Source organism: Carassius gibelio, chromosome A23 (assembly GCF_023724105.1).
Source record: "Carassius gibelio isolate Cgi1373 ecotype wild population from Czech Republic chromosome A23, carGib1.2-hapl.c, whole genome shotgun sequence".
Lineage (NCBI taxonomy): Eukaryota > Metazoa > Chordata > Actinopteri > Cypriniformes > Cyprinidae > Carassius > Carassius gibelio.
The window spans coordinates 26,043,133-26,070,775 of NC_068393.1; the positions used below are offsets into that span (position 1 = coordinate 26,043,133).

Here is a 27,643-nt window from a genome sequence, read left to right on the forward strand (position 1 = left end):
TTTCAAATGATGCAAAAAAATTCAGTAATCTTATCAATAACTATTGAATTTTCTTTTGTATTTTAGGACGGAAAAGTGATCGTATGGGATGCATTTACAACAAATAAGGTGAAATGAACCTGATCCTTCAAAAAATTGATATCATATACTTAAATTTTCTTTTCTAAAGTTTACCTATAGCATTAGTCACTAATTATATTATATAATTGTTATATAATTATGTGTACAGTATGCTTTTGACTAATGTTCGTGTAAAATTTATCTTATTTAACTTCTGTTTCAAATCTTTTTGATCTTTAATAAAATATTACTAATAATCAGCGTTTAATGAAGATACTATTATAGATACCGTTTTCAGGTATTATTATTTTTTTCATTAAAAAAACACTTTTTTTTTAAATAAAGTTGTGTTTTTGAGATTTCTCTTAGTTTTTACATTTTTTAAGTCTACCTATTTTTATTAATTTTGTATAGTTTTAGTTATTTTAGTACATCAATATAAACTAAATGAAAATGTTTCTGTGGAAACTAGCTGAAATAAAATATGTTTCTTTATTTTTGTCTCAGTTACCATTAATTTAATTTTCAACTAACAGAATTATATTTTTATGTTTTTTTTTTTTTTTTTTTTTTTTTTTTAGCTATAATAAGGTTGTTTTAATATATTAAATGTCCTGACAGGAGCATGCGGTGACTATGCCCTGTACGTGGGTCATGGCCTGTGCTTACGCCCCCTCTGGATGTGCAGTGGCTTGTGGGTAAGTCTCTGGGCTCTTTCACTAAGCATTATATCGCTATCTTTGAGCAATAAACATCCGAATACACCAATTGTGACCTATGTAAAGGCTGGAAAGCTTTAGGAGTTTTTAGGAAACAATATTTATTATGTTTCATTTAGATGTCACACACTTTAAACTTTAATTACACATTTAGTAAATAATAAAAAATATCCATTGTCATTTGCGCTCGTTCCTGTTGCATATCTTCAATCTGGCAACCCGCGTGAGCATTGCATCTAGTGAGGACGGAGGGGTGGGAGAAACAACTCTCTCCATTATTTTGAATTTGGACTGCATTACCCATTAGCTGTAAATATTACATACTACACCTATTATGTTTTTTGCAGTGGCTTGGACAATAAGTGCTCTGTGTACCCTCTATCCCTGGACAAGAATGAAAACCTCGCCGCTAAGAAGAAATCAGTGGCCATGCACACCAACTACCTGTCTGCATGCTGCTTTACTAACTCAGATATGCAGGTATGTGTGAATACGTGGTGAAATAATGAGACGGTGTCTTGCATTTGACTGGTTGTGGTGTGTTTTGTGTTTGCGGTAGATCCTGACGTCTAGCGGTGATGGCACGTGTGCTCTGTGGGATGTAGAGAGCGGTCAGATGCTGCAGAGCTTCCATGGACACGCGGCTGATGTGCTGTGTCTGGATCTGGCACCCTCTGAGACCGGAAACACATTCGTTTCAGGGGTGGGAACTGAGCGGCTGATGCCAAACACAAACCACACAAAGCTTCCATTAAAAATAACAATGTCACACAATACCTTACAGTCAACATGAGATTATAATTTACCATATTTGCTTTCTTAAAGGGATAGTTCACTGAGAAATGAAGATTCTGTCATTAATTACTCACACAAATAAAAATCTTAATTTGTGTTCTGAAGATAAATGGGTTTGGAACGGCATGAGGGAGAGTAATTAATGACAGAATTTAACTTTTGGGTGAACTGTCCCTTTAAATTGAGCTGTTAACGTGCCTGTACAGTGACCTTTGACATGTTCTCGCGTCTCTCAGGGCTGCGATAAGAAGTCTTGTGTTTGGGACATGCGCACGGGACAGTGTGTCCAGTCTTTTGAGACTCATGAATCAGACATCAACAGCGTGCGGTGAGTGCCTCTTCTCTATTCAGATTCTGTCAAAGCAAAAAAAAGGCGTACTGAGTAACATTTTAAGGCCTTGACAGCACTGGTCAACAATGCTGGGTGTAAAGTTAGGTAATCGGATTACTTTTTTTTTTAAGTAACTAGTAAAGTAACATATTTTTAATTTAGAAGAAAATATTTAGTATTTTTTTAAATAAGTCATGCTAGCAGTGGTGGACGAAGTACACAAATCAAGTACTTGAGTAGATCAAGTACAGATACGTATAATAAAATATTACTCCAGTAAAGGTAAAAGTACTCCTTTTTCAATTTTACTCAAGTGAAAGTACAAAAGTACTAAATTTTTTATGTACTTAAGTAAAAAAGTACTGAAAGATAGATGTTTGCAATTTTATATAGGCTAATTTAATTTTATATTAGCACTTTTTTTATATAATCCTACTGCTCAAAATACCTGGGATTTTTTCCAAAATAACCACTATATGGAGTGAAGATATATTTTTGTTGTTGATATGGACTACACTTACGAGAGTAGTGTTCACTGTGAAGCTTACACTGTGATGTACCTGAGAGAAAACAGAGATGACCATCTGATTTTCACCAGTAAGAACAAAGTATTTTAAAGTTTGTTGTTTTACAGAACATCACAGTTATATATGACATGATAATAAGGCCTGAAGATTTTAAGGAAAATATAATTATATTTTCATAATGATTTTTTCCTTCTCAAACCTTGTCTGGGGTGTAAAAACACCCCTGGCCAAACTGGGTGCATCTCTTCCCCTCTTTGATAATTACTGTAGTTACCATGTTCTGAACATCACATCCTTTCTTTTCTAACCAGATATAATCTATATATATATATATATATATATATATATATATATATATATATATATATATATATATATATATATATATATATAGGTGGTTGAATAAAAATATTTGGACATTATTTATAAAAATTACCTCAAGTTAGCACCAGCAAGCTTGTTAGCTAGACAGTTAGCATCAGCTTACAATATTTACTTATTTTCAGAGCGGTTATGAATAACGTCCTTAATAACAATGGATGAAAAAGTTAGAGCTTTACTGATGATTAAGTCTAGAGTGTGTCCACCTTTGTGTTTGGGTCCATGCACATGCTGAATCGACAGGTAAAAAAAAGCCTCAAGTCCAAATATTCATTTATCACCAATTAACCGTTTGACAAACTTGCTTCGATGTCCAGATCTGAATTAAAAAAAATCTCAAACATGCTCCAATATCCCGATCAGAATCAACCGAGTCGCGAACAGGCTCCGAAGTGCCGATCTGAATCAACCGAGTCGCGAACAGTCTCCGAAGTGCCGATCTGAATCAACCGAGTCGCGAACAGGCTCCGAAGTGCCGATCTAAATCAACCGAGTCGCGAACAGGCTCCGAAGTGCCGATCTGAATCAACCGATCGCGAACAGGCTCCGAAGTGCCGATCTGAATCAACCGAGTCACGAACAGGCTCCGAAGTGCCGATCTAAATCAACCGAGTCGCGAACAGGCTCCGAAGTGCCGATCTGAATCAACGGAGTCGCGAACAGGCTCCGAAGTGCCGATCTGAATCAACCGAGTCGCGAACAGGCTCCGAAGTGCCGATCTGAATCAACCGAGTCGCGAACAGGCTCCGAAGTGCCGATCTGAATCAACCGAGTCGCGAACAGGCTCCGAAGTCCCGATCTGAATCAACGGAGTCGCGAACAGGCTCCGAATTGCCGATCTGAAAACTTCGACCAAATAATGTAAAAAATAACTCCATTTCCAAACTGTTAATATTACGGTTGCGGGGAATTTGGACAAGCATAAGTTATTTTATTTAATCTGTGTTAGTTTAAGGTTATTTTATTTTATTTTTTAACCTAATACACGGAGACACTGATAGATGTGTCTGCTTTGCACTGGAGCATTTCAGTGGGCTTAAATAGTTCTCTATTTACAGCGGATTTAGTTCCCAAACAACTTACAATTTTGACCTAAATATGATTTTCAGTTACAATAATTAATCCTAAATTTCAACATTAATAACTTACTTTAGCAACATCAGACGCACGCGCGCTCATCTCCCGGTTCTTACTTCAGGAGACTCACACTAAATAAACGGTTCATTTGAATCAGTGAGGGGTCGACTCCAGAACAGCTGCAATTGGATCATTCCAATTCGTAAACGAATCGTTTAGTGCGATTCGCGATCTGAGTAAAGTTTATTTTGAAAAGACTCAGTTCATTCATGATGAATCAGACACCGCTTCTGCGTGTCGGAGCACGTGATATATTATAGGGAGTAACGATATGTTTTATGAAATGTAGTGAAGTTAAAAGTACGATCTTATGCTTTGGAATGTAGTGAAGTAAAAGTAAAAGTTACTCAAAATAAAACTACTCCAGTAAAGTACAGATACTTGAAAAATGTACAAGTACAGTAATGAAGTAAAGCTACTCCGTTACTGTCCACCACTGCACGCTAGTTATTTTGTTTCCCATGTCTTGACTGACAGCTCTTGTGTTGCCATGTTGAGAGAAATCGGGAGTTAGTGCAGAGCGTTGTGGGTGAACATGATCTTACTGTAGTTCTAGATTAAATATGAACATTATATACTCTTTTCACTGCACAGATTCAGTATTCCTCAAAATGAATAAAAACCATCAAATGCAAATCTAATTTATGTTTTTTAATCCCATTTTATCAACCAATGTCTTTGCTACTGACCTTCAATGATCTAATTCAATCATATTAATAAGCAAAAATTACAAATATTACAAATATTGCTAATAGGTCATCGACTTATCTGATTGTCTTAAAAGGGACTTTACAGCACTTTGAAGTGGTGTTAAGTGAGTTACTGAGTAGTGTTTTATTATTGCTGCAGGTACTATCCCAGCGGAGATGCTTTCGCTTCAGGCTCAGATGATGCTACTGTGAGTCTTTTCCCTTCTCGCATTATTTTCATATGATTACCTGTCTAAAGTTTGGAAACGTTTTGATTTTTAAATGCTTTTAATGAAGTCTTATCGGCTGCATTTATTTAATCTAAACAATTAGCAAAAAGCCATTTTCTGTTGTAATATATATATTAACATGTCATTTATTCCTTTGTTGTAAAGCTGAATTTTCAGCATCATTACTCCAGTCTTCAGTCTCACATGATGCATTCAAGTCATTCTAATGCTCAATTATTATTAGTGTTCGTTTATTATTCTCTGGTTCTTATTATTATCAAATAAACACTGGTAAAAAAACGTTTTTGCTGCTTAATATTTTTTGTGAGCATTTTTTTATTCTTCTCAGGATTCTATGATAAATAGAATGAACAGCATTTATTTGAAATAGAATCTTTTGTGACATTATAAATGTTTGTCATGTCACATGTATATTTGCTGAATAAAAGCATTTGTTTCTATTAAAAACAATGGAAGTATATCATGGTATCTGCATAAATATGAAGCAGCACTACTCTTTTCAACACTGTTTTTCTTCAGCATATTTGAATGATTTCTGAAGGATCACGTGACACTGAAGACTGGAGTAATGATGATGAAAATACAGCTTTGATCACAGGAATAAAATATATTGTAAAATATGTTTTCATAGAAAACAGCTGTTTTAAATTAAAATAACACATATTTCACAGTATTAGTGTTTTTACTGTATTTCTGAGCACATCAGTGCAGCCTTGATGAGCAGAAGAGACTTCATTAATAAAATGTACACAGCTACTGTAGTTAAATAAAAAAATGTGTTTAATTTGTTTGATCTTTATTTTCTGTCTTTACAGTGTCGTCTCTATGACCTGAGGGCAGACAGAGAGGTGGCCATTTATTCTAAAGAGAGCATCATATTTGGAGCCTCTAGTGTGGATTTCTCCCTCAGTGGTAAGCATATTGAGTGATATTTGAAGTATCTGCAATATGTTAATTATTTTACCAAAATAAGAAGGATCATACAAAATTCCTGTTATTTTTTTAATAAGTACTGACCTGTATAAGATATTTCACATTAAAGATATATAGTCCACATGAGAAAATAATAGTTGAATTTATAAAAATGTCCATGTTCAACTACACAAAAATGCTGAAAAACCAAAGAATCTGTTGGAGCTGAAGGATTTTTCTGAAGAACAGCAGAAAGTTGAACTGTTCAGGAGAAACAAGGGACTCATGAACAACCATCACTAAACAAAAAAACAAGAACACAGCTGTGGATTATCCAGCTAACAACAGTGTTAAGATTCAAGTGCATGTAAACTTTTGAATGGGGACATTTTTATAAATTCAACTATTATTTTGACGTGTGGACTATATGTCTTTAATGTGAAATATCTTATTCAGGTCAATACTTATTAAAAAATAGCATGCATTTTGTATGATGCCTCTTGTTTTGGTGAAATTATTAACATTTTGCAGATACTGCAAAGTTTATTTACAATTTTAACGACAACATATATATGTATGTATGTATGTATGTATGTATGTATGTATGCATGCATGCATGTATGTATGTATGTATGTATGCATGCATGTGTGTATGTATGTATGTATGTATGCATGTATGTATGTATGTATGTATGTATGCATGCATGTGTGTATGTATGTATGTATGTATGCATGCATGTATGTATGTATGTATGTATGTATGTATGTATGCATGCATGTGTGTATGTATGCATGCATGCATGTATGTATGTATGTATGTATGTATGTATGCATGCATGTGTGTATGTATGTATGTATGCATGTATGCATGCATGTGTGTATGTATGTATGTATGCATGTATGCATGTATGTATGTATGTATGCGTGTATGTATGTATGTATGCGTGTATGTGTGTATGTATGTATGTATGTATGTATGTATGTATGTATGCATGCATGTGTGTATGTATACATGCATGCATGTATGTATGTATGTATGTATGTATGTATGCATGCATGTGTGTATGTATGTATGTATGCATGTATGCATGCATGTGTGTATGTATGTATGTATGCATGTATGCATGTATGTATGTATGTATGCGTGTATGTATGTATGTATGCGTGTATGTGTGTATGTATGTATGTATGTATGTGTGTATGTATGTATGCGTGTATGTATGCATGCATGTGTGTATGTATGTATGTATGCATGTATGTATGTATGTATGTATGTATGTATGCATGCATGCATGTGTGTATGTATGTATGTATGCATGCATGTATGTATGTATGTATGCATGTATGTGTGTGTGTATGTATGTATGTATGTATGTATGTATGTATGTATGCATGCATGTGTGTATGTATGCATGCATGCATGTATGTATGTATGTATGTATGTATGTATGCATGCATGTGTGTATGTATGTATGTATGCATGTATGCATGTATGTATGTATGTATGCGTGTATGTATGTATGTATGCGTGTATGTATGTATGTATGTATGTATGTATGTATGTATGTATGTGTGTATGTATGTATGCGTGTATGTATGCGTGTATGTATGTATGTTTGCATGTATGTATGTATGTATGTATGTATGTGTGTATGTATGTATGTATGTATGCATGTCATGTATGTGTGTATGTATGCGTGTATGTATGCGTGTATGTATGCGTGTATGTATGCGTGTATGTATGTATGTATGTATGTATGTATGTATGTATGTATGTATGTATGCATGTATGTATGCATGTATGTATGTATGTATGTATGTATGTAGCATGTATGTATGCATGCATGTATGTTTTATTATGAATAATAATATTATTATTATTATATATAGTTTTTTTTGTTAACAAGAATAACCAAGATTGCTTTATTATTTGAAGGAGTTTGTTGTTTGTGATATTCTAATATCTTCCTGCAGGGCGGCTGCTGTTCGGTGGCTACAATGACTACACCATCAACGTGTGGGACGTTTTAAAGGGCACCCGCGTGTCCATCCTGTTTGGACATGAGAACAGAGTTAGCACGCTCCGCATTTCTCCGGACGGAACGGCGTTCTGCTCGGGATCCTGGGATCACACATTACGGGTCAGTGGACAAAAAGGTCACAACACAATTAAAGTATATTAAGTGTTGTGATGAAAGTCTCACATTCGTTCCGTCTTTCTCCAGGTCTGGGCCTGAATGTTTGCTGAACCTCTGCTTGTGTTTGACGTCTGGATTCACGGATAAGCTGCAGACTGTAATAGTGTGTTGAGCTCAGTAGAGGATATGATACAGAGGGATTGTAGTGCATCCAACTCTAATCAGCACATTAGGCATGCTTGGTATTATGGGATGGACTTGGATGGTGTGGATGGCTTCTGTTTCTATGACAGCGTTCTAGTTTATGTGTATGAATGTGTTTGAGCTCATGATCCAAGAAATCATATATCTAAAACATTAATCTAAAAATATAAACATATTCCATGTTGTTTAGGCCTGTGCATGAGGTTGAAGCACAGCAGAGACCCTGATGTCTCGACTGACTGCTTGAGTTGTTATGAGTCAAGATAAAGATTGTTTAGCGGACTCTGTTTCTAATATGCAAGCGAACAGATTTAGTTATTGTCTCTTACTCGCTATGGTCTCATTGTCTTTTAATTACTATGCCATTATAGTTGTTCTTTCTTACTGTAGCAAAGTGTATACACCATTATATCATATCATATAGGTTGTCATATCGACACATATATCCCTGCACCTAAACCAAATAAATGGATTCTAAATGCTTAAATGTATGTGGTGTCTCTTTATTTCATGTTTCAAGAAGTTGTTTTTGTTGTTATTAGATCAGTTTTAAGCAATTAAATTAATCACTTATTTCATAATAATAGTAACTGTTCAGTAAAGCATACAGTTTTCTAGTTTTCTAGAGTTATTAATTAGACAGTTCATCCAAAAATGAAAAGACCATTACCCTTTTTTTGCTGGAACCAAAATCAATTCTTTTTTTAAATAAGAATTTGTAATTAATTTAATTGTTTAATGTTTTTGTACATTGACTAAATTGTAAAAATTAATAATAATAATAAAAAAAATTATGTAGGTTTGTAAAAAATTATCAGATTTATATTCTTCTAATATCTAATTCTAATTATCAAATATATCTAATTGATATTTAATTTCGTTGTCTTTAAAATAAATACCTGAATTGTTACACAAAACTAATAAATAGACATACATTTAGATAGATGTTTAGGTGAATAATTCCTGTAAGTCAAGTCAAGTCATTTTTATTTTTAAAGCAGATTTAACAGCAATGGCATTGAACCAAAGTGCTACACATTTAAAACAAGGCAGATAACAAAGTTACTACAAGACAACAACTCTTAAGAAAATGCTAAAGAATAAAAATTAAATTTAAGAGCAGATGAGCAACCTATAACTGCAAAACCGCTCGCGGGACTTCTATTTTGAAAAGCAGCAGCGCACTTCCTGTAGGCGTCGAGAAAGTCTAGTCATGCTGGTTTGTGTTTTCATTCTGTGTGTTTTGACTGTTGTACATGTATCTGTCCTTCTGTAGTACACTCGTCTTTATGTATGATCTCGTCTGTGTTGTTGTGCTGAAATGAGCGATGTTGTGGAGAAAACCCTCACTGCTCTGCCGGGTTTATTTGATTCTCAAACCGGAGCTGCTAGAATCACCAACAGATTAAGACAACTCATCAAGAGCATCACAGAACTGACATCTAAACATGTGAGTTAATCATTCGCTTTTTAATAACATGACATCACCGACCGAAGCATAAATATAGACATTGACAGGGAAAGCACTAGAGAGAATGGTTTCGCTTTCAGTGTTAGTTATTTAATCAGTACTATATTAAGAAAAAAAAAAAAAAATAATTATTTTAAAATAGTTGATAATACAGAATATTTGTATTGATAATTTTATATTTTTATCATTAATAAATAGTAAATAAATTATTTAATAGTATGTGTGTATGCAAGCATATATATATATATATATATATATATATATATATATATATATATATATATATATATATATATATGTATATATAAATCAAAAATATATTATTATGTGTTATTTATACTATACAAAAATAGTATAAAACATTGCATTTATAACAACTGTAACAAGTGAACAGCCAAAAGGACCATTTTCAAAATTTTTTAATAAACCAATGTACACTATTAAGGTCCTAGAAACCACATATTAAATAAATAAATATCTAATATTGAATATTAGTAAAGGTTGTTCAATATTTTTGTGTAAAATTTACTTTTTTTAACTTTTTATTTTATTTACTTTTTATTTATATGGGTCAAAGACGTTAAGATGTACGCGTCAAGAAAAATGTACAAAAGTGATTTTGTGTTCATAGAAAGCACATTAAATGTAAGTAAAAGGTCTACTTTTAAGGTTTTAAATAAGTTTTTGGAGAATAAAATGTCAAAATTTGGTTGAAATAATGTTACATTGTCATTCAGTGTAACACAATATTTATGCAAAAATTCAAACAACATGCTTATTCTGACCTGTACATATTAAAATATCTAAAAGAATAATGGAGCATACAAAATTTTATTGTGTTTTAAATTAGTAAAAAATTCTTACTGACAAATGGGCAAAACCAAGGATAGTGGCAAATGTTAAAAATGTAAAATTACAACTTATTAGTATTTGGTGTGAAAGTAATTAGTCTTTTAATATGTCATAAATTGATTTTTGTTGTAAATATGCCTGACAAGCTTGTTACGCTGAATTACATTTTACTGGTTGTCTTCTGTAAATCAGGGGAAAATGTAAGATATTTATTTTTTGCCAAGAAAAACAAAAACAAAATTGCAATTAAATTAAACAGAAAACTTTTTGCATTTTTTTTTTTGGGGGGGGACTACAACAGTTTAAAGCAGTATTACACTTTTTTTTATGGTTAAACACTTTATATTTAGTAATAATGTGTTAAATAATAATATTCAAATATTAATAGCTATATAATAATAATAATATAAACATAATATTTATAAAAATAAATAAAGTGGACAGCAATAAGGTGGCCACTTCCAACATCAAAATTAATAATAGCAAGTTAGTACAATATACAAATGCACACTATCAAGGTCATAACAGCCACTCTTAAGAATGCAGTGCTCTTTATTTCAATGCATGATCTCATTTGCAGGACGAGGAGAACCTCATCAAACAGGAGCTGTCTGCCATGAAAGAGCAGGTTTCATCTCCCAACACTACTATGGTGAGCGATACAGATGTTACCATCATCACGGTCACTCAGAAGCTGGTGCTTTGACCTCCGTGTGTGTGTTACAGAAGCAGATGAGAGAGGTCATGGTGCGAGCCATGTACTGTGAGATGCTGGGCTACGATGCCTCCTTCACCTACATTCACGCCATCAAACTGGCGCAGCAGGGCGGCGTGCTGGAGAAGAGAGTGGGTACGTTACTGCGTTTCCAGGCCTCACCGTCACAGATGCACAGCACACTTTATACAGCGTCCACAATCTGCCTCAGTGTACAAACGATGAATAAAATGCATTTTAATATAACAATATTTGATGAAATGTTTGTGTATTTTAATCTCTTTATGTTCTAGGGTACCTTGCGGTGTCTCTCTTCCTCAATGAAGGACATGAGTTGTTGTTATTGCTGGTAAACACCGTATTGAAAGTGAGCTCGGTTCTTGTTAGCTTTATTTGGACCTGTTATGTAAAATGTGCTGCTGAAGGTCTCATGCATGTGTGACAGGATCTTCAGAGCACTAACCTCATCGAAGCGTGCATGGCGCTGACTGTTGTAGCTCAGGTGTTTCCCAAAGACATGATACCTGCTGTCCTTCCTCTGGTGGAAGACAAGCTGTCGCATCCAAAGTAAGCCCGAGAGATTCACTCCTAAACAGTACACACAACTCATTTCTCATTTCAACACCTGAAGATATCTAAAAGCCAAATAAATAAGGCTTTAAAATGGCTAATGTGTGTCCCTGGAGCACAAAAGCAGTCGCATTTTAGCAATAGCTAAAAAAAAAAAAAAAAACATTCTATGGGTCAAAATTATAGATTTTCATTATAAGATATATCATAAATATATCAAAACCATATTTTTTATTAGTAATATGCATTGCTAAGTATTCATTTGGACAACTTTAAAGATGATTTTCTCAATATAAAAACGTTTTTGCACCCTCAGATTCCAGATTTTCAAATAGTTGTATCTCGACCAAATATTGTTCTTTCATAACAAACCATACGTCAATGGAAAGATGATTTATTCAGCTTTCAGATGATGCATAAATCTCAATTTATGAAAAATGTACCCTAATGACTGGTTTTGTGGTCCAGGGTCACTTATGTGTTATTTTGTTGTTATTTCTATAATATTATAGTATTGAGTAATATTTTACATTTCCTTTTATATTTTTAGCTTCCATTTATATTTTAGTTTTAGTACTTTTGTTGTGTGCTTTTGTCATTTTTATCTATATTTCTGTATACAGCTTTTATGTCAGTTTTAGTATTTTAATACTAAACATTGCCAAGGCACGTAATATTTATTTAGTATTATAACAATAAATGTCCAATAAACTAAGTTTTTGCTTTGTTTAACATAAGAATAACGAATCATCACTTCTAAATGACTATTATTATTAATAATTATATTAATTACATTAACAAAACACTTTATATAAATATTTGTAATATATATTGTTTTAATATTAATTTAAGAAATACTAATTGAATTTACCTGTGAACACTAGTTTCCTGCTGAATGCATATTCAAGCACTGTACCAGAAGTTGCAATATTACTGAACTAATTACCAGTTTTCCAGTTAAGAAAAGTGTAAATATGGGTAAAATAATTTGCATATTGGTCAATTTGATTCTCAGTCTAATAATAACTCATATTTTAAGTGTCAGTTTTTCCAAATTGAGATTCACACATCATCTGAAAGCTGAATAAATCATCTTTATTAGGATCAGACAAAATTTGACCAAGATGCAACTATTTGCAAATCTGGAATCTGAGGGTGAGCAATGCATATTACTAATCAAAAATTAAGTTTTGATATATTTACATATATAGACCCATACAATGTATTTTTGGCCATTGCTACGAATATACCCCAGTGACTTAAGCTCCAGGGTCACATATTCTTGTCCTTCTTTTCTGTCCAAGGGAGATCATTCGGAGAAAAGCCGTCCTGGCGTTATATAAGTTTCATCTCATTGCTCCGACTCAAGTCCAGCACATTCATGGCAAGTTTCGAAAAGCCCTGTGCGACAAAGATCCGGGTGTCATGACATCATCTTTACATATTTACCTACAGCTGATCAAGGTCAGTCTTCAGCACACAGTTTGGGCTTTAAACCTGAGAATATAATACCATATAATACTCATCATGCATGTCTTTCTCATCATCAGGAGAGTCCAGACGGCTATAAGGACCTGACGGGAAGTTTGGTCACTATCCTGAAGCAGGTGGTGGGGGGGAAACTCCCGGTGGAGTTTGACTATCACAGCGTTCCTGCGCCGTGGCTTCAGATCCAGCTGCTCAGGATCCTCTCGCTGCTCGGGAGAGAGGACCCAAGGTACCGAGGGACCGCGGGCCAATTTATACACTTACATTATGCACTAAAAACTGAAATTGTAATGTCATTTTTCAGCACTAGTGAGCTGATGTATGACGTTCTGGACGAGTCTCTGCGCAGAGCGGAAATGAACCACAACATCACTTACGGTAAAATCATCTTTTCTAGTGCTGCTGTTTTCAGTAATTTAGTTCTTCAACTAAACTTCTGGTGTTTCAGGTTGTTGTTGATGTCTTCATTTCCATTTAAGTTTACATCTTTGATCTAATACTCATTATATTATATTTCAGCTTTATTTCAGTTTATGAAAACAATCTTTAATTAGTTGTTTTAGCCTAAGTTAATGATAATAACAGTGCTTATAACCGATACTATTTGTTTATAAGTGTTTGATTAACCATTATGCAGAATTTGTTTAATGTTTATTCATTTTACGACTGCTTTTTTATTTTTTTTATTTGTATTAAAGTTTTGTGTTTTAATTAAAAGTACTTTATTTAAGGAAGTTGACCAGAAAAACCTTTCTAATTTTGTTAAAGTTTACATTTTTTATTTGATACTTTTGTTTTATTTCAGCTTTATTTCAGTCAGCAAAAACAATATTTAATATTTTTAGTGACTTATAACCAATACTAATTCTTTGTGTTTGAGAACCATCACGCAGAACTGTTTTTTATTTTTATTTTTTTATGCTTTTTAATCCAATAATAACTAATAACTGTAAATCATCTTTTCTAATTGACCAAACCGTAATTTGTAATCAAAATAAATTCAACTAATACATAATCTGTCTTTCAGTAGTTTTGTTTTTTTTATACATTTTTTATACTATGTAGCTTTTGTTTAATTTGACTAACGTTTTAATGATTTACTACCTCACTTTATATTTCACTTCCCCACGCACGCACGCACACACACACACACACACACACACACACACACACACACACACACACACACACACAGCTTTAGTATCTTATAAGCACTATGCAAAACTGTTTTTGTTTGTTTGTTTTATTTCTGCTCCTCATCGAAATCATCTCTTCTAATGAAGTGAACCATACTCTCTCAGTAAAATAAACGCTGTTGTGTTTCAGCGATCCTGTATGAGTGTGTGAAGGCCGTCTACACCATCCACCCCAAAGCTGAGCTGCTTGAAAAAGCCGCGAGATGCATTGGAAATTTTGTTCTTTCTCCAAAGATCAACCTCAAATATCTTGGTAAAGCTCCTGCTTTTGTTTCTCACGCGTTAGTTAACCCGAGCTCTCTGAACCTGCTCACGTATCGCTGCACTCTTCAGGTTTGAAAGCCTTGACGTATGTGGTCCAGCACGATGCTAGACTCGCCCTGCAGCATCAGATGACCATCATCGAGTGTTTGGACCACGCAGATTACACGATTAAAAGAGAGGTGATGAACAGAGCACACCTACGTTTGTCATAATCATGAGAAAAATCCATCGTTATTGACTCATGATGAAATAATTGTACGTTTTTAGGTTATAAATATGACTTTTTATCTCATAAATATGAATTTTGTGTCATTATTTCAAATTTTCAATTCCTATCTATTATTTTATGGCATGAGAACAACAAAGGCACAGAGAAAATCCAACTTCTAAAACATTAAAACCTGGTCGACCGATGTAATGCTCTCGCATTTAATCTCAATAACGGATTTAATAACCCAAGGGTCTTGTGTTCTCCTCTTTCTTCTCTCTCAGACTCTTGAATTGCTGTTCAGGATCACAAACGCTCAGAATGTGACCGTGATCGTTGAGAAGATGTTGGACTTCCTGCACGGTTGCAACGACGAGCACACCATCATCCATCTGGTTGGAAAAGTCGCAGAGCTCGCTGAAAAATATCCTTTTTTTGAGTTTATTAACATGCATTACTTCCTATAAAACGAACACTGATTCGTTGAATGTCCGCTGGTATGTTCCTATGAAAACCCTTAGGTTTGCTCCGGATAACTCGTGGTTCATTCAGACAATGAATGATGTTTTTTCCACTGGTGGAGATTTGCTGCAACGGGACGTCCCAAACAACTTCCTGCGAGTGCTGGCGGAGGGTAAACCAGACGCACAGAGAGTCTAAGAGCTGTAAACTGTAGTGGAAGGTGTTTGGTTTTATATTTCGGATGCTTTCGTCTCAGGCTCAGAGTCTAAAGAGGAAGATGATCAGTTACGGCTTCATGCTGTCGACTCGTATCTGACCGTGCTGAAGAGAGACGCTTCTCGTCTGCCCCAGCGCTTCTTACAGGTCATGAGCTGGGTGTGTACGGCACACACACACACACACACACACACACACACTGTGATGATTCACAAAACAAATTCTGCTATAAGGCTGATTCAAATTCTAGTGACTGGCTAAAAAACTGAATTGAGGGAAAAATATTCAGGAAAAAATATATATATCGCCAAAATACATTTATTAGGTAAATAAATTTATATATAAGCTCTACAGAAGACAATATTTTCAATATTTAGCTCGATTCAGTTTTCATCTGATATTTTCTGAATATTAATCGTCTTTTAAGACCAACTGAGCATTATATAAATATCTAATATTGAATTAAAATTTTTATAAATAATTGTTATTTATTAAACATTTACTCTTTAGTACTAATTAAATGTAACATTTTATATATATAATTTTTTTTTTTTTTTTTTTTTTACATTTAAATGTTTTTTTTTATGCTATAGCAGATAACCAATTTAATATATAATATTATTGAATTTTATTTATAGTTTCATATAAATATTTAGAAATTAATGTTAATATAAAAAAATCATTTACGCTAAAGTAAAATACAGCATTATAATTGGTAGGAAAAAAGCTGGATGACTCCTTGGATGGATGGAATCCTTTTAAACCTGTAATAGAAGTAATAAATTGCATACTTTTTTAATAAAACTGATAAAATAAGCCCTATATGTGGTGCATTTCTGTGCCTATTATTAGCTTAGAAGCATGCAAACGTCAAACCCTACTGGAATGAACAGCAAATGAAATCAGTGTTCTGGAAACTCACAAGAGATATTTGTTCACCGGTGTGTGTGCGTGTGTGCGTGCGTGTGTGTGTGTGTGTGTGTGTGTGTGGTGTGTGTGTGTGTGTGCTCAGGTGCTTGGAGAATACACTCCCCTCCAGGAGTCGGTGGACCAGCGTGAGGTCATCTGTCTCCTGACGAAGCTGCTGGATCAGAGAAGCGTGAGCTCAGAGACACGGGTCTGGATTCTTTCAGCGCTGACCAAGATCTCTGAGGGTCAGACAGACTTGATTCTGGAGCTGGCTGAGAGTCTTTCGTCCTCCCAGGACACGGTGCTCCGTCAGCAGGCCCAGGAGCTGCGTCAGCTCTCCCAGGACTCACTGCTCTATGAGCGGGTCCTGCCCCGTGGAGCCCCCTGGGGCGGCATGGAGGTAACAGGCCTGATTGCTTCTCCTAATTATGACGAATTAATCTTATTAACCCTTGTGCGCTCCTCATTTGAGAGTCACACTCATGGTCTGGAAGGTCAAAAGTGACCAGACACCTGAAATGTTATTTTTTTTATTTTTTCAGTAAAATCAATCTTATATATTTTTGTTCAGTAATATTTTTTCTTTTGTATTTTTAGAGAATGTCATAGTACTAATTAATAGCCATGCAATAATTATGATAACCCCCCCCCCATTGAAAATAGTAAAAAAATAAATAATAAAACATTGAGAAATGAAATAGAGACTATGCTTTTAAAATCTAATTTTTGAAGGCAGAATAGCACCTTCTGGTGAGAGCAACAAAAAAAAACAGAAAAACCTGTAATTTCATGATGTAACCACTAGGTGCCAGGCTTGTGAATTCCTAGTTGTTTTTATACAGAATTGTTAACTTTTATTAGATTGTGGATTTAAATGAACCTTAAGGTATTCTCAAAAACTACTTTTTGTCAAGGTTTAAATTTTTTGTTGTTTCAAATGTTGCATTTGCATTATTATTACATTCAAACCTGAACACAGAAAGCACTTTGTTACACATAACATTAAAATTCTATAAAAATGAAACAAGAATGAACTGAATGCTTTATCTGTGCTTAATCCTGGATTTAAACCTCTTATTTCACTCTTATGATTTATTTTGGCTATACCAATTAATTTGAGTTTGTATAATTCTATGCATAATATATGTGTGTATCTGTGAGTGAGTGTGTGTGTGTGAGTGGATGTATCTGTTTTACACTCTTGATGTTTTAGAGTGTAACCCATTCCTTGCTGTCCACTTTTTTAATGCATTGAAGTTGAATTATTGATTTTATTTTACATATTAGTTGCAGTGTCACAGTCACTAGTTTATAGGTGTGTATGTGTGTGTACAAGTGTGTGTCCGTGCGTGTGTGAGTTGGTGTGTTGATTTTGCCCTCTAGATGTTTTAGAGTTTGACCCCTTCATTGCTGTGCAATTGTTTTCAGCATTTTGGGAGATTTGTAGATTGCACAAATAAAATGTTCTGTGTTTTCCAGTTTATTTCCCATTCATTTCCTTTGGTCTGCCTTTTTTGACTATTTTTTTTGTGTGTTCACATACCAAGTGCCATAAAAGTCTCCAAGTTTCGCTGATTTGAAACAGTTCTGATTTTTATCAGTGTTGAAAACAGTGGTGCTGCGTCATGTTGCTACATAAACTATGACATTGTTTTCAAGATGATGTAGAATGAAGGAATGAATGATGTAGCTGTTTGATGATACAAAATACAATACAAATAGTTAGTGTGTTTTCTTCACAGGTTGACTCTTCTCTGTCGTTTCTGGATGGGTTTGTGTCCGAGGCATTGGCTGCAGGAGCCGCACCGTATAAACCCCCTCATCAGAGACAGGAAGAGCTGTGTGAGGACAGAGGTGTGCTCATCTTACTGTTACTTAGACTACAGTAAACTCTATAGCCTCTTGTCTTTCCTAGCTTGTTTGACGGACTGTTTTTGTTTTCCAGCACTGAATCTGGAGCCGTACAGTTATTCTCTGCCTGTAAGTTTGTCATCATGTAGCATCACGGACAGACCGTCTCCCACACTTCTGTCCGTCAGCTCGGGACTCTCGGGAAACAGCACTGAACTCTCTCAGAAGGCCGGGTGGGTATCTGTGTAACATGCTGCCTTTGATTGGACACAACCACTTTGTGTAAAGAAATTAATGCTTTTATTTAGCAAGGATGCATTAAATCAGAAATCAGAATCAGAAAGAGCTTTATTGCCAGGTATGCTTGCTCATACAAGGAATTTGTTTTAGTGACATAAGCTTCCAGTACACAGAGACAACAACACAGACAATTTAAAAAAAAATATATATTTGCAAATAAGTTGTATAAACAGTTGTGCTATTGATGATAATCAGAATGTTTAAATCAGCAAATCAGCATATTAAAATGATTTCTAAAGATCATGTGACACTGAAGACTGCAGTAATGATGCTGAAAATACAGCTGTGCATCACAGACATAAATTACATTTTAATATATATATTAAAATAGAAAACAGTTCATTTAAGTTGAAAAAATGTTTTTCACAATTGTGAAAAATTTCACGTGTCTTTTGCAATGTCTCGTACATGAGCGGCGTGTTTTTAAATGCCAGTTTCTTTAAAAAAAGAGCCTGATATTCTCTATATATCCTGCTGTTTGACTATCCTCTGTTATTTCCGTTATAGCATCACGTCTCAAAAGCACATCTCTTGAGACCCTCGCGATCTGTGCTGTGCTTTTTTAAAAACCATTACTGAGCGCTTTTAGAGTTCTGTGTGAACGGTCCCTTGGTGTGCTTAAGAGACTTCTTTCAAAAATATTAAAAATGATTACAGACCCCTACCTTAAGAACAGTAGCGTGTACATGGTACGGTTGTATACTAACTTTATGAATCATTTCAGCTCCAGCGCTCTGATTCTTGAGGGTGTAAAGAGAGTTTGGGGGAAAGATGGGTATCTTCGTCAGAAAGAGACAACAGCACCTCCGGTGGATGAACCCAGCGCTGCAGTTCAGTCCTCCGGCAAACAGGAGGCAGCAGAGAGATCACAGCCACAACCGGAGCCCTCGACGCAAAACCAGGACAAACAGCAGCTGGCTTCCTCTCTGTTTGTTGGTTTGGGAGCCGGGAGCGCCATGTCTCTGGTGAGAAAATAATGGATTTTATAAGACAATAGTCTCTTTTATTGACGGTACTAAATATCCTCTCGCTCTGCTTGTTTCCTCTCAGCTGGGAAAATCTGAAGCCCCGCCCCCTCGCTTCAGAAAAAAGCCCCGCCCACACTCGTCATCATCATCATCAGGCACCAGCGAGAGGTCTTCCGAATCCTCCTCTCACTGCACGACTGACAGCTTCCTGTACGGCAGATTGCTGGAGGAGGAGCCAGCCACATCCATATCTGCTTTTAGCCACACCCCAAAATCCTCGACAGCCAATGGTCTGGCTCGAAACGAAGACAGACGCACAAACACGTCTCAGATACTGGGTGGCGATCTGGTTCTAGTGCGGCCCAACACGATCCAGGATAAACATCCTCCACCCGAATCTTCAGATCTGACCGCACTGTTACCCGCTGACCTCAAAGACCTACCTCACTCTGATGTCATCCGCCTGACCTCCGAACCCAGCCTGTCTCTGTCCTCCTGCCGCCTGTTCAGAGATGAAGCTGTGCTGCTTGTGATCTTAATATCCAACTGCACGGAAACTGAAATCAAAGATGTGGCAGTGCAGCTGACCTGTGACGAGCTGGAGGTGTGTCACAAGATATTATTCGAATATCATATAACAGGAAATGAGATGTAATGCAGATCTTCTGTCTTAGACGGCGAGTTTGAGAGGGAACGTCATGAACTGTCTGGAGGGCAGGAGTACGTCTGTGTGTCATTACGCTCTGCTGATGGACGACCCTCACACAAACGTGTCCTTCACCGGGACCGTCTCTTATCAAACACAACCGGGACACACAAACACACTCCCCTTCTCTGGGACACTGTCAACAGCAGACTTCATCAGGTAATGCATGTCTGAAACTACATCAAACTACTTTACATTCGCTTGCAACCGTTAGAAATGATTACTAAAGAAATAAATCAATGAATGATTTGATTTAATTATGTGTAAATAAATCTATTTTTAAAATATTGATTTTATTTTTAAACTGTGACCCAATAACTAATTTAATAATTATTTATTTTCTTTTTAAAATCTTTTTTGTAACCTGCTAAATTATAATAAAGAATGGAGTAATTTATTTTCAATAGATAATTAATAATAAAACTATAAAATATATAACAATAATAAATACATTGGTTAATAAAAATAATTAATGTATACCAGTGTGATTTTAGTATCATTGAGATGCTATTGTATTTTTATCAATATTTTGAATTTGTTTTTATTTTTGATATTTCCTTTATACATTTAAATTTTTTAATTTTTTTTCTTTTTTTTTTTTGGTAATTTGAATCAGTTTTCGTTTTTCTCTGTCTGTTTTTAGAAATGTCTATATGATGTGCATAAATCTCAGTTTTAGTTGTTTTATGACATCAAAATAGAAAATTATAAATGTTGCCTAATTTTTTTTTTTTTTTGTAGTAGTAGTATTTTAAGTTTTAGGCAACTATAATAAGTATAATTATACACCCTGATATGCATGCAAAAAATAGTTAACATCTATATTGAATTGTTTGCTCTGTTGTAAAGAACATTTCACCTATTTGGAGAAAAAAATCATCCTAAATAATCTTCTGAAGGCGAATTTTGAAGGTTAAAGATGTAAAAACCTGAAAACAGATTTCAGATTTTCAGATTTCTAATTAAGTTTTTTTTTCTTCTGAATATAAAAAGAAAGTGAACCACCATGTTTGGAGCTTTCTAACTGTATGCGACTCATTTTGATGAACTCACACACAGGCCTTTGGTCTTAACCACCGAGGAATATGGCAAACTCTGGCTGACTCTGTCTCATGACGTCAAACAGAATCTGAAACTGCTCACAGATGCCAGTGACCCGCTCAGAACCACCCTGAACGCTCTCAGAGACGCCCTACAGCTACATGTAGTGGACATCATTGGTAAAAAAACCAAATCACTTAGTTTAACGTGATGTGCAGTCATTTTAGCATCTTTTACGTTCCATTTCAAATTGCATCATAACTGACAATAGTTGAAACACTGTTTAGGAAAGCAGTGCATCTCTCAGGTTCATGTGTTGTGGTTTCAGGCTCCGAGGGGATCGTAGCATGTCGGCTGCTCAGCGGTGCTCCCTGTCTTCTGCACTGCAGAGTGAACGGTGATGCTCTGGCCATGTGGCTGCGCTCTCCTCTTCCTGCTCTCCCAGACTGCATCCTGTACCACTGCCAGAGAGCACTCGCACAACACTGAAGACCCACAAACACCCACAAAACACTGTCTTCATGCAGGGACTGTTTAAATGCAGTGCCTGTGTATTGCTTGTCTTATGCCCCGATTAATAATTTAAATGATTTTTATTTTTGGGTATGCAGTCACTGAGCTGAGCTGCTTTGTTTCACACCTACATATAGAGAAATTATTTATTGATTTTAAACATTTGTGGTATGCTGTTTTCTGGTGAGTATTATTTTTGTTTTTCATTTTTTATTTGCAGAGAAAAAAAGAACAAAGAGCAAAATTTGAGGAGTTTTATATATATACCGAAAAGCAATGCATATACAATTATTAAATATTTCTGTTGTTATTTTCATAATAATATAAATATTGAAAATGTCTATTAAATATTTTGATTATTTATTCTATTAATTATTTTCTTAATATTCAATAGAAAATTCTCAGTCAACCTCAAACAGTAGACTACTGTAATTATTTTTTATAAAACATCATGAAAAGAAAACCGACCTTATTGACTTTTTGAAAAGTGTTTCTTTTTCTGTTTCTTTCTCTTTTAAATGTATTTTTGGATGGCTTTGCTATGTGGAAATGTGCTATATAAATAAAATGTACTTTATGTATTGTAAATGATTACCTGCACATTATTCCAATATATATTTATTCCTATAGATGTGCTATATTTGCATTTTGTGTTGTCATGGTAGTTGTTTAGTTTGGATGCAGTAGTTTTGATCTCCATGCAAAGAACGTTTTTGCATGATGCATTTAAAAGTTAATAACCAAGCGTATGTTTATAAAAGTGCATATAGCAGTAACATATCTAATGCAGTGATATATAAATACTTTTTGGGCAGCTGTATGACAAAGCAAAATCTCTGGTCAACATGTGTTTATCATGAAAAAGTAATTAAAGGGATACAATAAAACATTAATGCACAAAGAATGATTATCATTAATGGAATAATCAGCCGTAGAAGACGCATATAAAATTGGTTTGGCTCAAAAATCTGATGGTACTCGCTCCTTACCTTAATATTCATGAGCCAAACCTGCGCCTCATTTAAATATCGTGACGCGTCAGCAGAGTAGTTTCTCTGTTTGATTTTCACTTTCATTCACTTTTGAAGTAGGTCTTCTAGTGATTTCCTCTAACGGAGCGTGAGAATGGAGATCTACGGCCTTCTCTCTGAGAATAATGTACCAGGTATGAATTCACCGGTTTATTTGGACTATTAACTACATTAAAACTTTCTTCATGATGTGTAAGAGCTGTGGTGTTATTACAGATGCGGGGGCTTTATCTACAGTATTACTGTAATTACAGTGGATATCATAATAGTAAATCAACTAGCTTTACATTTAAATAATCACAACAACAAAAACACGTAGCCTAGTTAATATTATTTAAAAATTAAACAAGTAAAGATGACGATACTTAATCGGTGCTCGTTCAGTAAATGCGCGGCTGCACTGATGTGTTTTGAATCTGGATTTATATGCACAGCAAACACAGACCGTTAGTTTTTGGGGAACTAAATACTAACGTAAGGGGAACGTTCTTTTTATTGTTTTATTGTTCTGTTTTTTTGTAACCATAAAATAACGTTCCCAACAACCTAAAAGTAACTAATACAGAACGTTCTCTAATGATTATTCTCAGTGTATTTTTTATAACTCTGTAACTTTCCAATGATGATAATAATAATAATAATAATATACTAAAGTATTTTTTATTATTACTATTATATTATTACTACTGTTATTACTATATTATATTATTACTATTACACACACACACACACACACATGTCTGGTCAGCTATCCTTGTGGGGACTCTCCATAGGTGTAATGGTTTTTATACTGTACAGACCGTATTTTCTATCGCGCTACACCAACCCTACACCTAACCCTAACCCTCACAGGAAACTTTCTGCATTTTTTGATTTTTAAGAAACTTCATTCTGTGTAATTTATTAGCTTGTTTACCCGTGGGGACCTCAATTTAGGTCCCCACCGTGACACGAGTCCCCATGAGTCTGTGTGTATTCAGGTTTAAGTCCCCACCAGAATAGAAAAACAAGTACATATATATATACACACACACATACATATATGCGTGTGTGTGTGTGCGTGAATTAATGTCATATTTTCTAAACCATACATTGTGTTGAAATAATATTTATTTGGTGCAGAAGAAATTTAAAATCTGGGTAACGTTATCCCGTATGGACAGATTATGAGCAGTTGATTAGCTCAGATTATTTTTATTACTTAAACAATAGATAAAACAGGATATGGTTTTTATAATACTTATTAGGCGTCCATATAGATAATTTCCATGCCCCATACTGACGTTACACTGGGTCGTGTGTGTGCTGGATTACTGACGTTAAGGAAACGTTGAAATAACGTTATACAAACCAGAAACTAACGTTCTATTTCCAAAAATAAAACTTTCCTGTCTAACCAAAAGCTAGCTTTAAAAAACAACGTTCTGGGAACCAAGATTTGTTAGTAGGGTGGCTACTGTCTTGTTATGTGACAGTCTGCGATAGTAAATCACACAATTTTTTTTTTTCTGAAGTAGCTAACTTTATATCCATATGTTGTTTTGGATTATCAATGTTATTAAACAACAGACAACCAGGGAGTGATGGAGAAGTGACAGATCATTTACCATGACATGATATGCAGTCATCTTGTGCATGGGTGTAAATATTTATTTGAAATACAGAGTTATTGTACTTCAATACTGAAATTGAATACTGATGATTTGGGAGTTTGTACTTTACTCAACTGAATACTTCAACTAAAAGACATTTCTAATTAAAATTTTTTTTCTTTTTCTTTTTTTTTTTTTTTACACTTTTGAAAAGTACTACTGTACATTTTCATTTCATATAGGTAGGTGTGACTACACAGTAATTCAGCTAATACGCTGACCCACCAGCGTGGAGGAGACACAAACTGAATTTAACTTATGTTTGCGCAGAAGAAAACGGACTGCTGTGGTGTAAACTCGAGGTTTAGGATGTCTGATAGTTTTTTGGTGACAATTATCATAAAGTCCACTTCTCTGAGAGCTGAGCTTCAACTCTAATAAAATACACCTGAACAGGCAAATTGAGGTCTTCAGGATTACTAAAAAATCGAGGGCCAGAATTGAGAACTCCTGCCATTAAGGTTTTTATGTCTTCATGCTACTTCTCATATCAGATCTAAGGAAAATTCTCACTTTGTAAAGTATGGACTAGTGGTTCGTTTAGGATGGGAGCACTACAGAAAGATTCCGGCCAGAGAATCCTTTTATCAGCTTTATTTTCAAGATCAGGATGCCAATATACAAGTTCTTATAAGTGTCTATGTGGTCTAAACAGAGAGAAAAGGAAAAAGAAATAATGCAATGGTAAGAATAACTGATTAATAAACAAATAAAGGAATACTATACTATGCTCATTGTCATAATTCACAACAGTACAGTACATAAATAATAATTTATGTTAATACAGTGCAACAAAATATGTTACTATTATACCTTTTAATATCTATACCGCTGCACCTTTAATTGGCTATGCAGCCTGAGACTGTATCACTATAACACTCGATGCAGATAGCACCAAATAAACAGTAAATGCACTGCACTGAAACACAGAAGCATATCGCTAAATAACTAACACAAATAAAGTCTAAATCGACATATAGAGGGCTAATTATTGCACACAGGAAACATGTTGCATATTATATCACGCTCTGGCATCATGACTACACTAATTAGTCACGCAGTTCAACAAATAAAACTAGTTCGCATGAACATACATGAATCTCAAACATTCATCACAATGCAGTACAAGCATGCAACAGTAGTAAAAACTTACTTGCTTTTCATAAAACGCACACAAAAGTAAAGAAAAGGGTCTCAGCGTTTTCTCTCGTCATCCCTGAGCGCGCGAACAACTGAGCAGCGCACTACATTCTCTGTCCAGGCGCATTTCACGTGATGGAGCGTTCACGCGCTTAGAAAACTTCAGCGCTAAAGAATAGACTTTCAGACAAGGCCGCCCCCAACTGTCCACATGGCAGTTGAAGAGTATGAGAAAGTCTATTTGGTGGTCTCTTCCTCGTCCTTGTCCTCCAGAGCTGGGAGCAGGATGAGCCGAGCGACTGGACGAATGTAGGTGCGGTCCTTCACTTGAACACTGATAGTCCGTACACGTCCATCTGCTCCTGGATGAGTCTTGGTAATCCGTCCTACAGGCCATGATGCTCGGGGGAGTTGGGAATCCACGATTAAAACGACATCGCCTATGGAGAGTGCCTTACCGTCCTTCCTCCACTTACTGCGCTCTTGTAGCCCTGGTAGGTAGTGACTGATGAAGGATGACCAGAAGCGATCGGCGATGGCTTGGCTATGCCTCCAACGTCTTCTACCGAGGTCACTGGGATCGTAAACTGCTTGAGGAAGTGACGAGTCATGACGGCCCATGAGGAGGAGGTTAGGCGTGACCGGGTCTGGATCAGAGGCATCTGATGACAAGTAGCCTAAGGGTTTCGCATTCATTATGCCCTCGACCTCCACTAGGATTGTCATCAGGACTGGTTCAGGAACAGTCTGGTCTTTAAGGACAACGCGAAGTGCAGTCTTGATGGATTTCACTTCCCTCTCCCATGTGCCTCCGAAGTGTGGCGCACTTGGAGGATTGAATCGGAAGGATATCTGCTGTTCAGCAAGTTGCTCTCTCCACTGAGGTGCCATGGCAGCAACGGCTTCACGTAGCTCTCTCTCTCCACCGACAAAGTTGGTACCATTGTCCATGAGGAGTTCGAACGGTTTGCCACGTCGAGAGATGAATCTTCTCAGTGACAGCAGGAAAGCATCGGTATCAAGGCTTTCTAATAGATCCAGATGCACCGAGCGAGTTGTCATGCATTTGTAGACAATGCCCCACCTTTTCTCAGTGCGGCGACCGATCCTCACTTGGAAAGGTCCAAAGCAATCAACTCCGGTTGAATAGAATGGTGGCTTAGTGAGTCGTAGCCGAGCTGGTGGGTAATCTGCCATCTTCGGTACATCGGGTTTTGCTCTCCATCTCCGGCACTCCAGACATGAATGTTGATGCTTTCGAATAGCCTCTCTACCACGGATAATCCAAAACCTGCGTCTGATCTCGGCAAGAACTCGTTCTGGCCCAGGGTGCAGTAGTGACTCATCAAAATCCTTGACGATAAGCTTTGTCACAGGATGGCTTGGGTCCAGGATAACTGGATGGATAGTATCCAGGTCTAGTCCTTCAGCATGCCTTAACCTGCCACCAACTCTAAGTAGCTCCGTGGCTTCTTCATATTCTGGTGACAGAGATGCGAGACGACTGTCTGAAGGAAGAGTACGCCCAGCTTTGAGAGCTCTCAATTCTTCAGCAAAGCAGTCCTCTTGAGCCCTTTGTAACATCAGCTTCTCTGCTTGCAGAAAATCAGCAGCGGGAAAGTGTACTGTAGTATTAGCATCAGCCGCCCCGTGAAGGGAGCTAGCAGTTTCCTTAAGAAGCTCTTTCCAGTTGGAGAACTTACTGGGGTCTGGAAGTTGTGTTGGCAAGATGCTGGACATAGTTCCCATGAAGGCAGACTTCCTTAACTCTGTGGTGTCTGGTTCTACCTCAGAGGAAGGCATGTTGGGCCACTCCTTCTCAGACAAATGGAGGAAATGTGGACCTTTGTTCCAGCGATGATCCTGTACCATTTCTTGCAGAGTGAGTCCGCGGGTTATATCATCAGCTGGATTGCTTAGAGTATCAACATACCGCCATTGAACAG

At 35.8% G+C, this 27,643-nt stretch overlaps 2 protein-coding genes across 3 annotated transcripts; both read left to right on the forward strand.

Moving 5' to 3' along the window:
• The first annotated feature begins 56 nt into the window (after positions 1 to 56).
• LOC127944366 (guanine nucleotide-binding protein subunit beta-5a) lies at positions 57 to 8,631 on the forward strand. Its single transcript, XM_052540242.1, has 9 exons — positions 57 to 108; positions 682 to 758; positions 1,127 to 1,259; positions 1,339 to 1,482; positions 1,811 to 1,902; positions 4,800 to 4,848; positions 5,706 to 5,802; positions 7,777 to 7,943; positions 8,028 to 8,631. The coding sequence occupies exons 2-9, from the start codon at positions 697 to 699 to the stop codon at positions 8,037 to 8,039; spliced, it is 756 nt and encodes a 251-aa protein (XP_052396202.1). The 5' UTR covers positions 57 to 108; positions 682 to 696; the 3' UTR covers positions 8,040 to 8,631.
• Positions 8,632 to 9,311: 680 nt separating this feature from the next.
• LOC127945061 (AP-4 complex subunit epsilon-1-like) lies at positions 9,312 to 22,762 on the forward strand. Of its 2 annotated transcripts, none has more exons than XM_052541592.1 (21): positions 9,312 to 9,594; positions 11,048 to 11,119; positions 11,200 to 11,317; positions 11,476 to 11,549; positions 11,628 to 11,749; positions 13,057 to 13,216; positions 13,303 to 13,469; positions 13,545 to 13,618; positions 14,567 to 14,689; positions 14,770 to 14,879; positions 15,193 to 15,332; positions 15,430 to 15,542; positions 15,627 to 15,745; positions 16,599 to 16,895; positions 18,238 to 18,349; positions 18,441 to 18,579; positions 19,371 to 19,611; positions 19,697 to 20,218; positions 20,289 to 20,479; positions 21,380 to 21,540; positions 21,690 to 22,762. In XM_052541592.1, exons 1-21 carry the CDS (start codon positions 9,466 to 9,468, stop codon positions 21,848 to 21,850), a joined length of 3,345 nt encoding a protein of 1,114 aa, XP_052397552.1. In that variant the 5' UTR covers positions 9,312 to 9,465; the 3' UTR covers positions 21,851 to 22,762. The 2 variants fall into 2 exon arrangements, with proteins under 2 accessions (XP_052397552.1, XP_052397551.1); XM_052541591.1 differs by having other exon boundaries at positions 11,194 to 11,317; positions 21,690 to 22,761.
• Positions 22,763 to 27,643: the final 4,881 nt, after the last annotated feature.

Bases quoted from the DNA above. Each gene is read 5' to 3' on its own strand.
- LOC127944366 (XM_052540242.1), top strand. From the start codon at position 697: ATGCCCTGTACGTGGGTCATGGCCTGTGCTTACGCCCCCTCTGGATGT. The intron at 759-1,126 runs GTAAGTCTCTGG...TGTTTTTTGCAG, and splicing joins GGATGTGCAGTGGCTTGTGG to TGGCTTGGACAATAAGTGCT. The intron at 1,483-1,810 runs GTGGGAACTGAG...CGCGTCTCTCAG, and splicing joins GAAACACATTCGTTTCAGGG to GGCTGCGATAAGAAGTCTTG.
- LOC127945061 (XM_052541591.1), top strand. From the start codon at position 9,466: ATGAGCGATGTTGTGGAGAAAACCCTCACTGCTCTGCCGGGTTTATTT. The intron at 9,595-11,047 runs GTGAGTTAATCA...TCTCATTTGCAG, and splicing joins CAGAACTGACATCTAAACAT to GACGAGGAGAACCTCATCAA. The intron at 20,219-20,288 runs GTGTGTCACAAG...CTTCTGTCTTAG, and splicing joins TGACCTGTGACGAGCTGGAG to ACGGCGAGTTTGAGAGGGAA.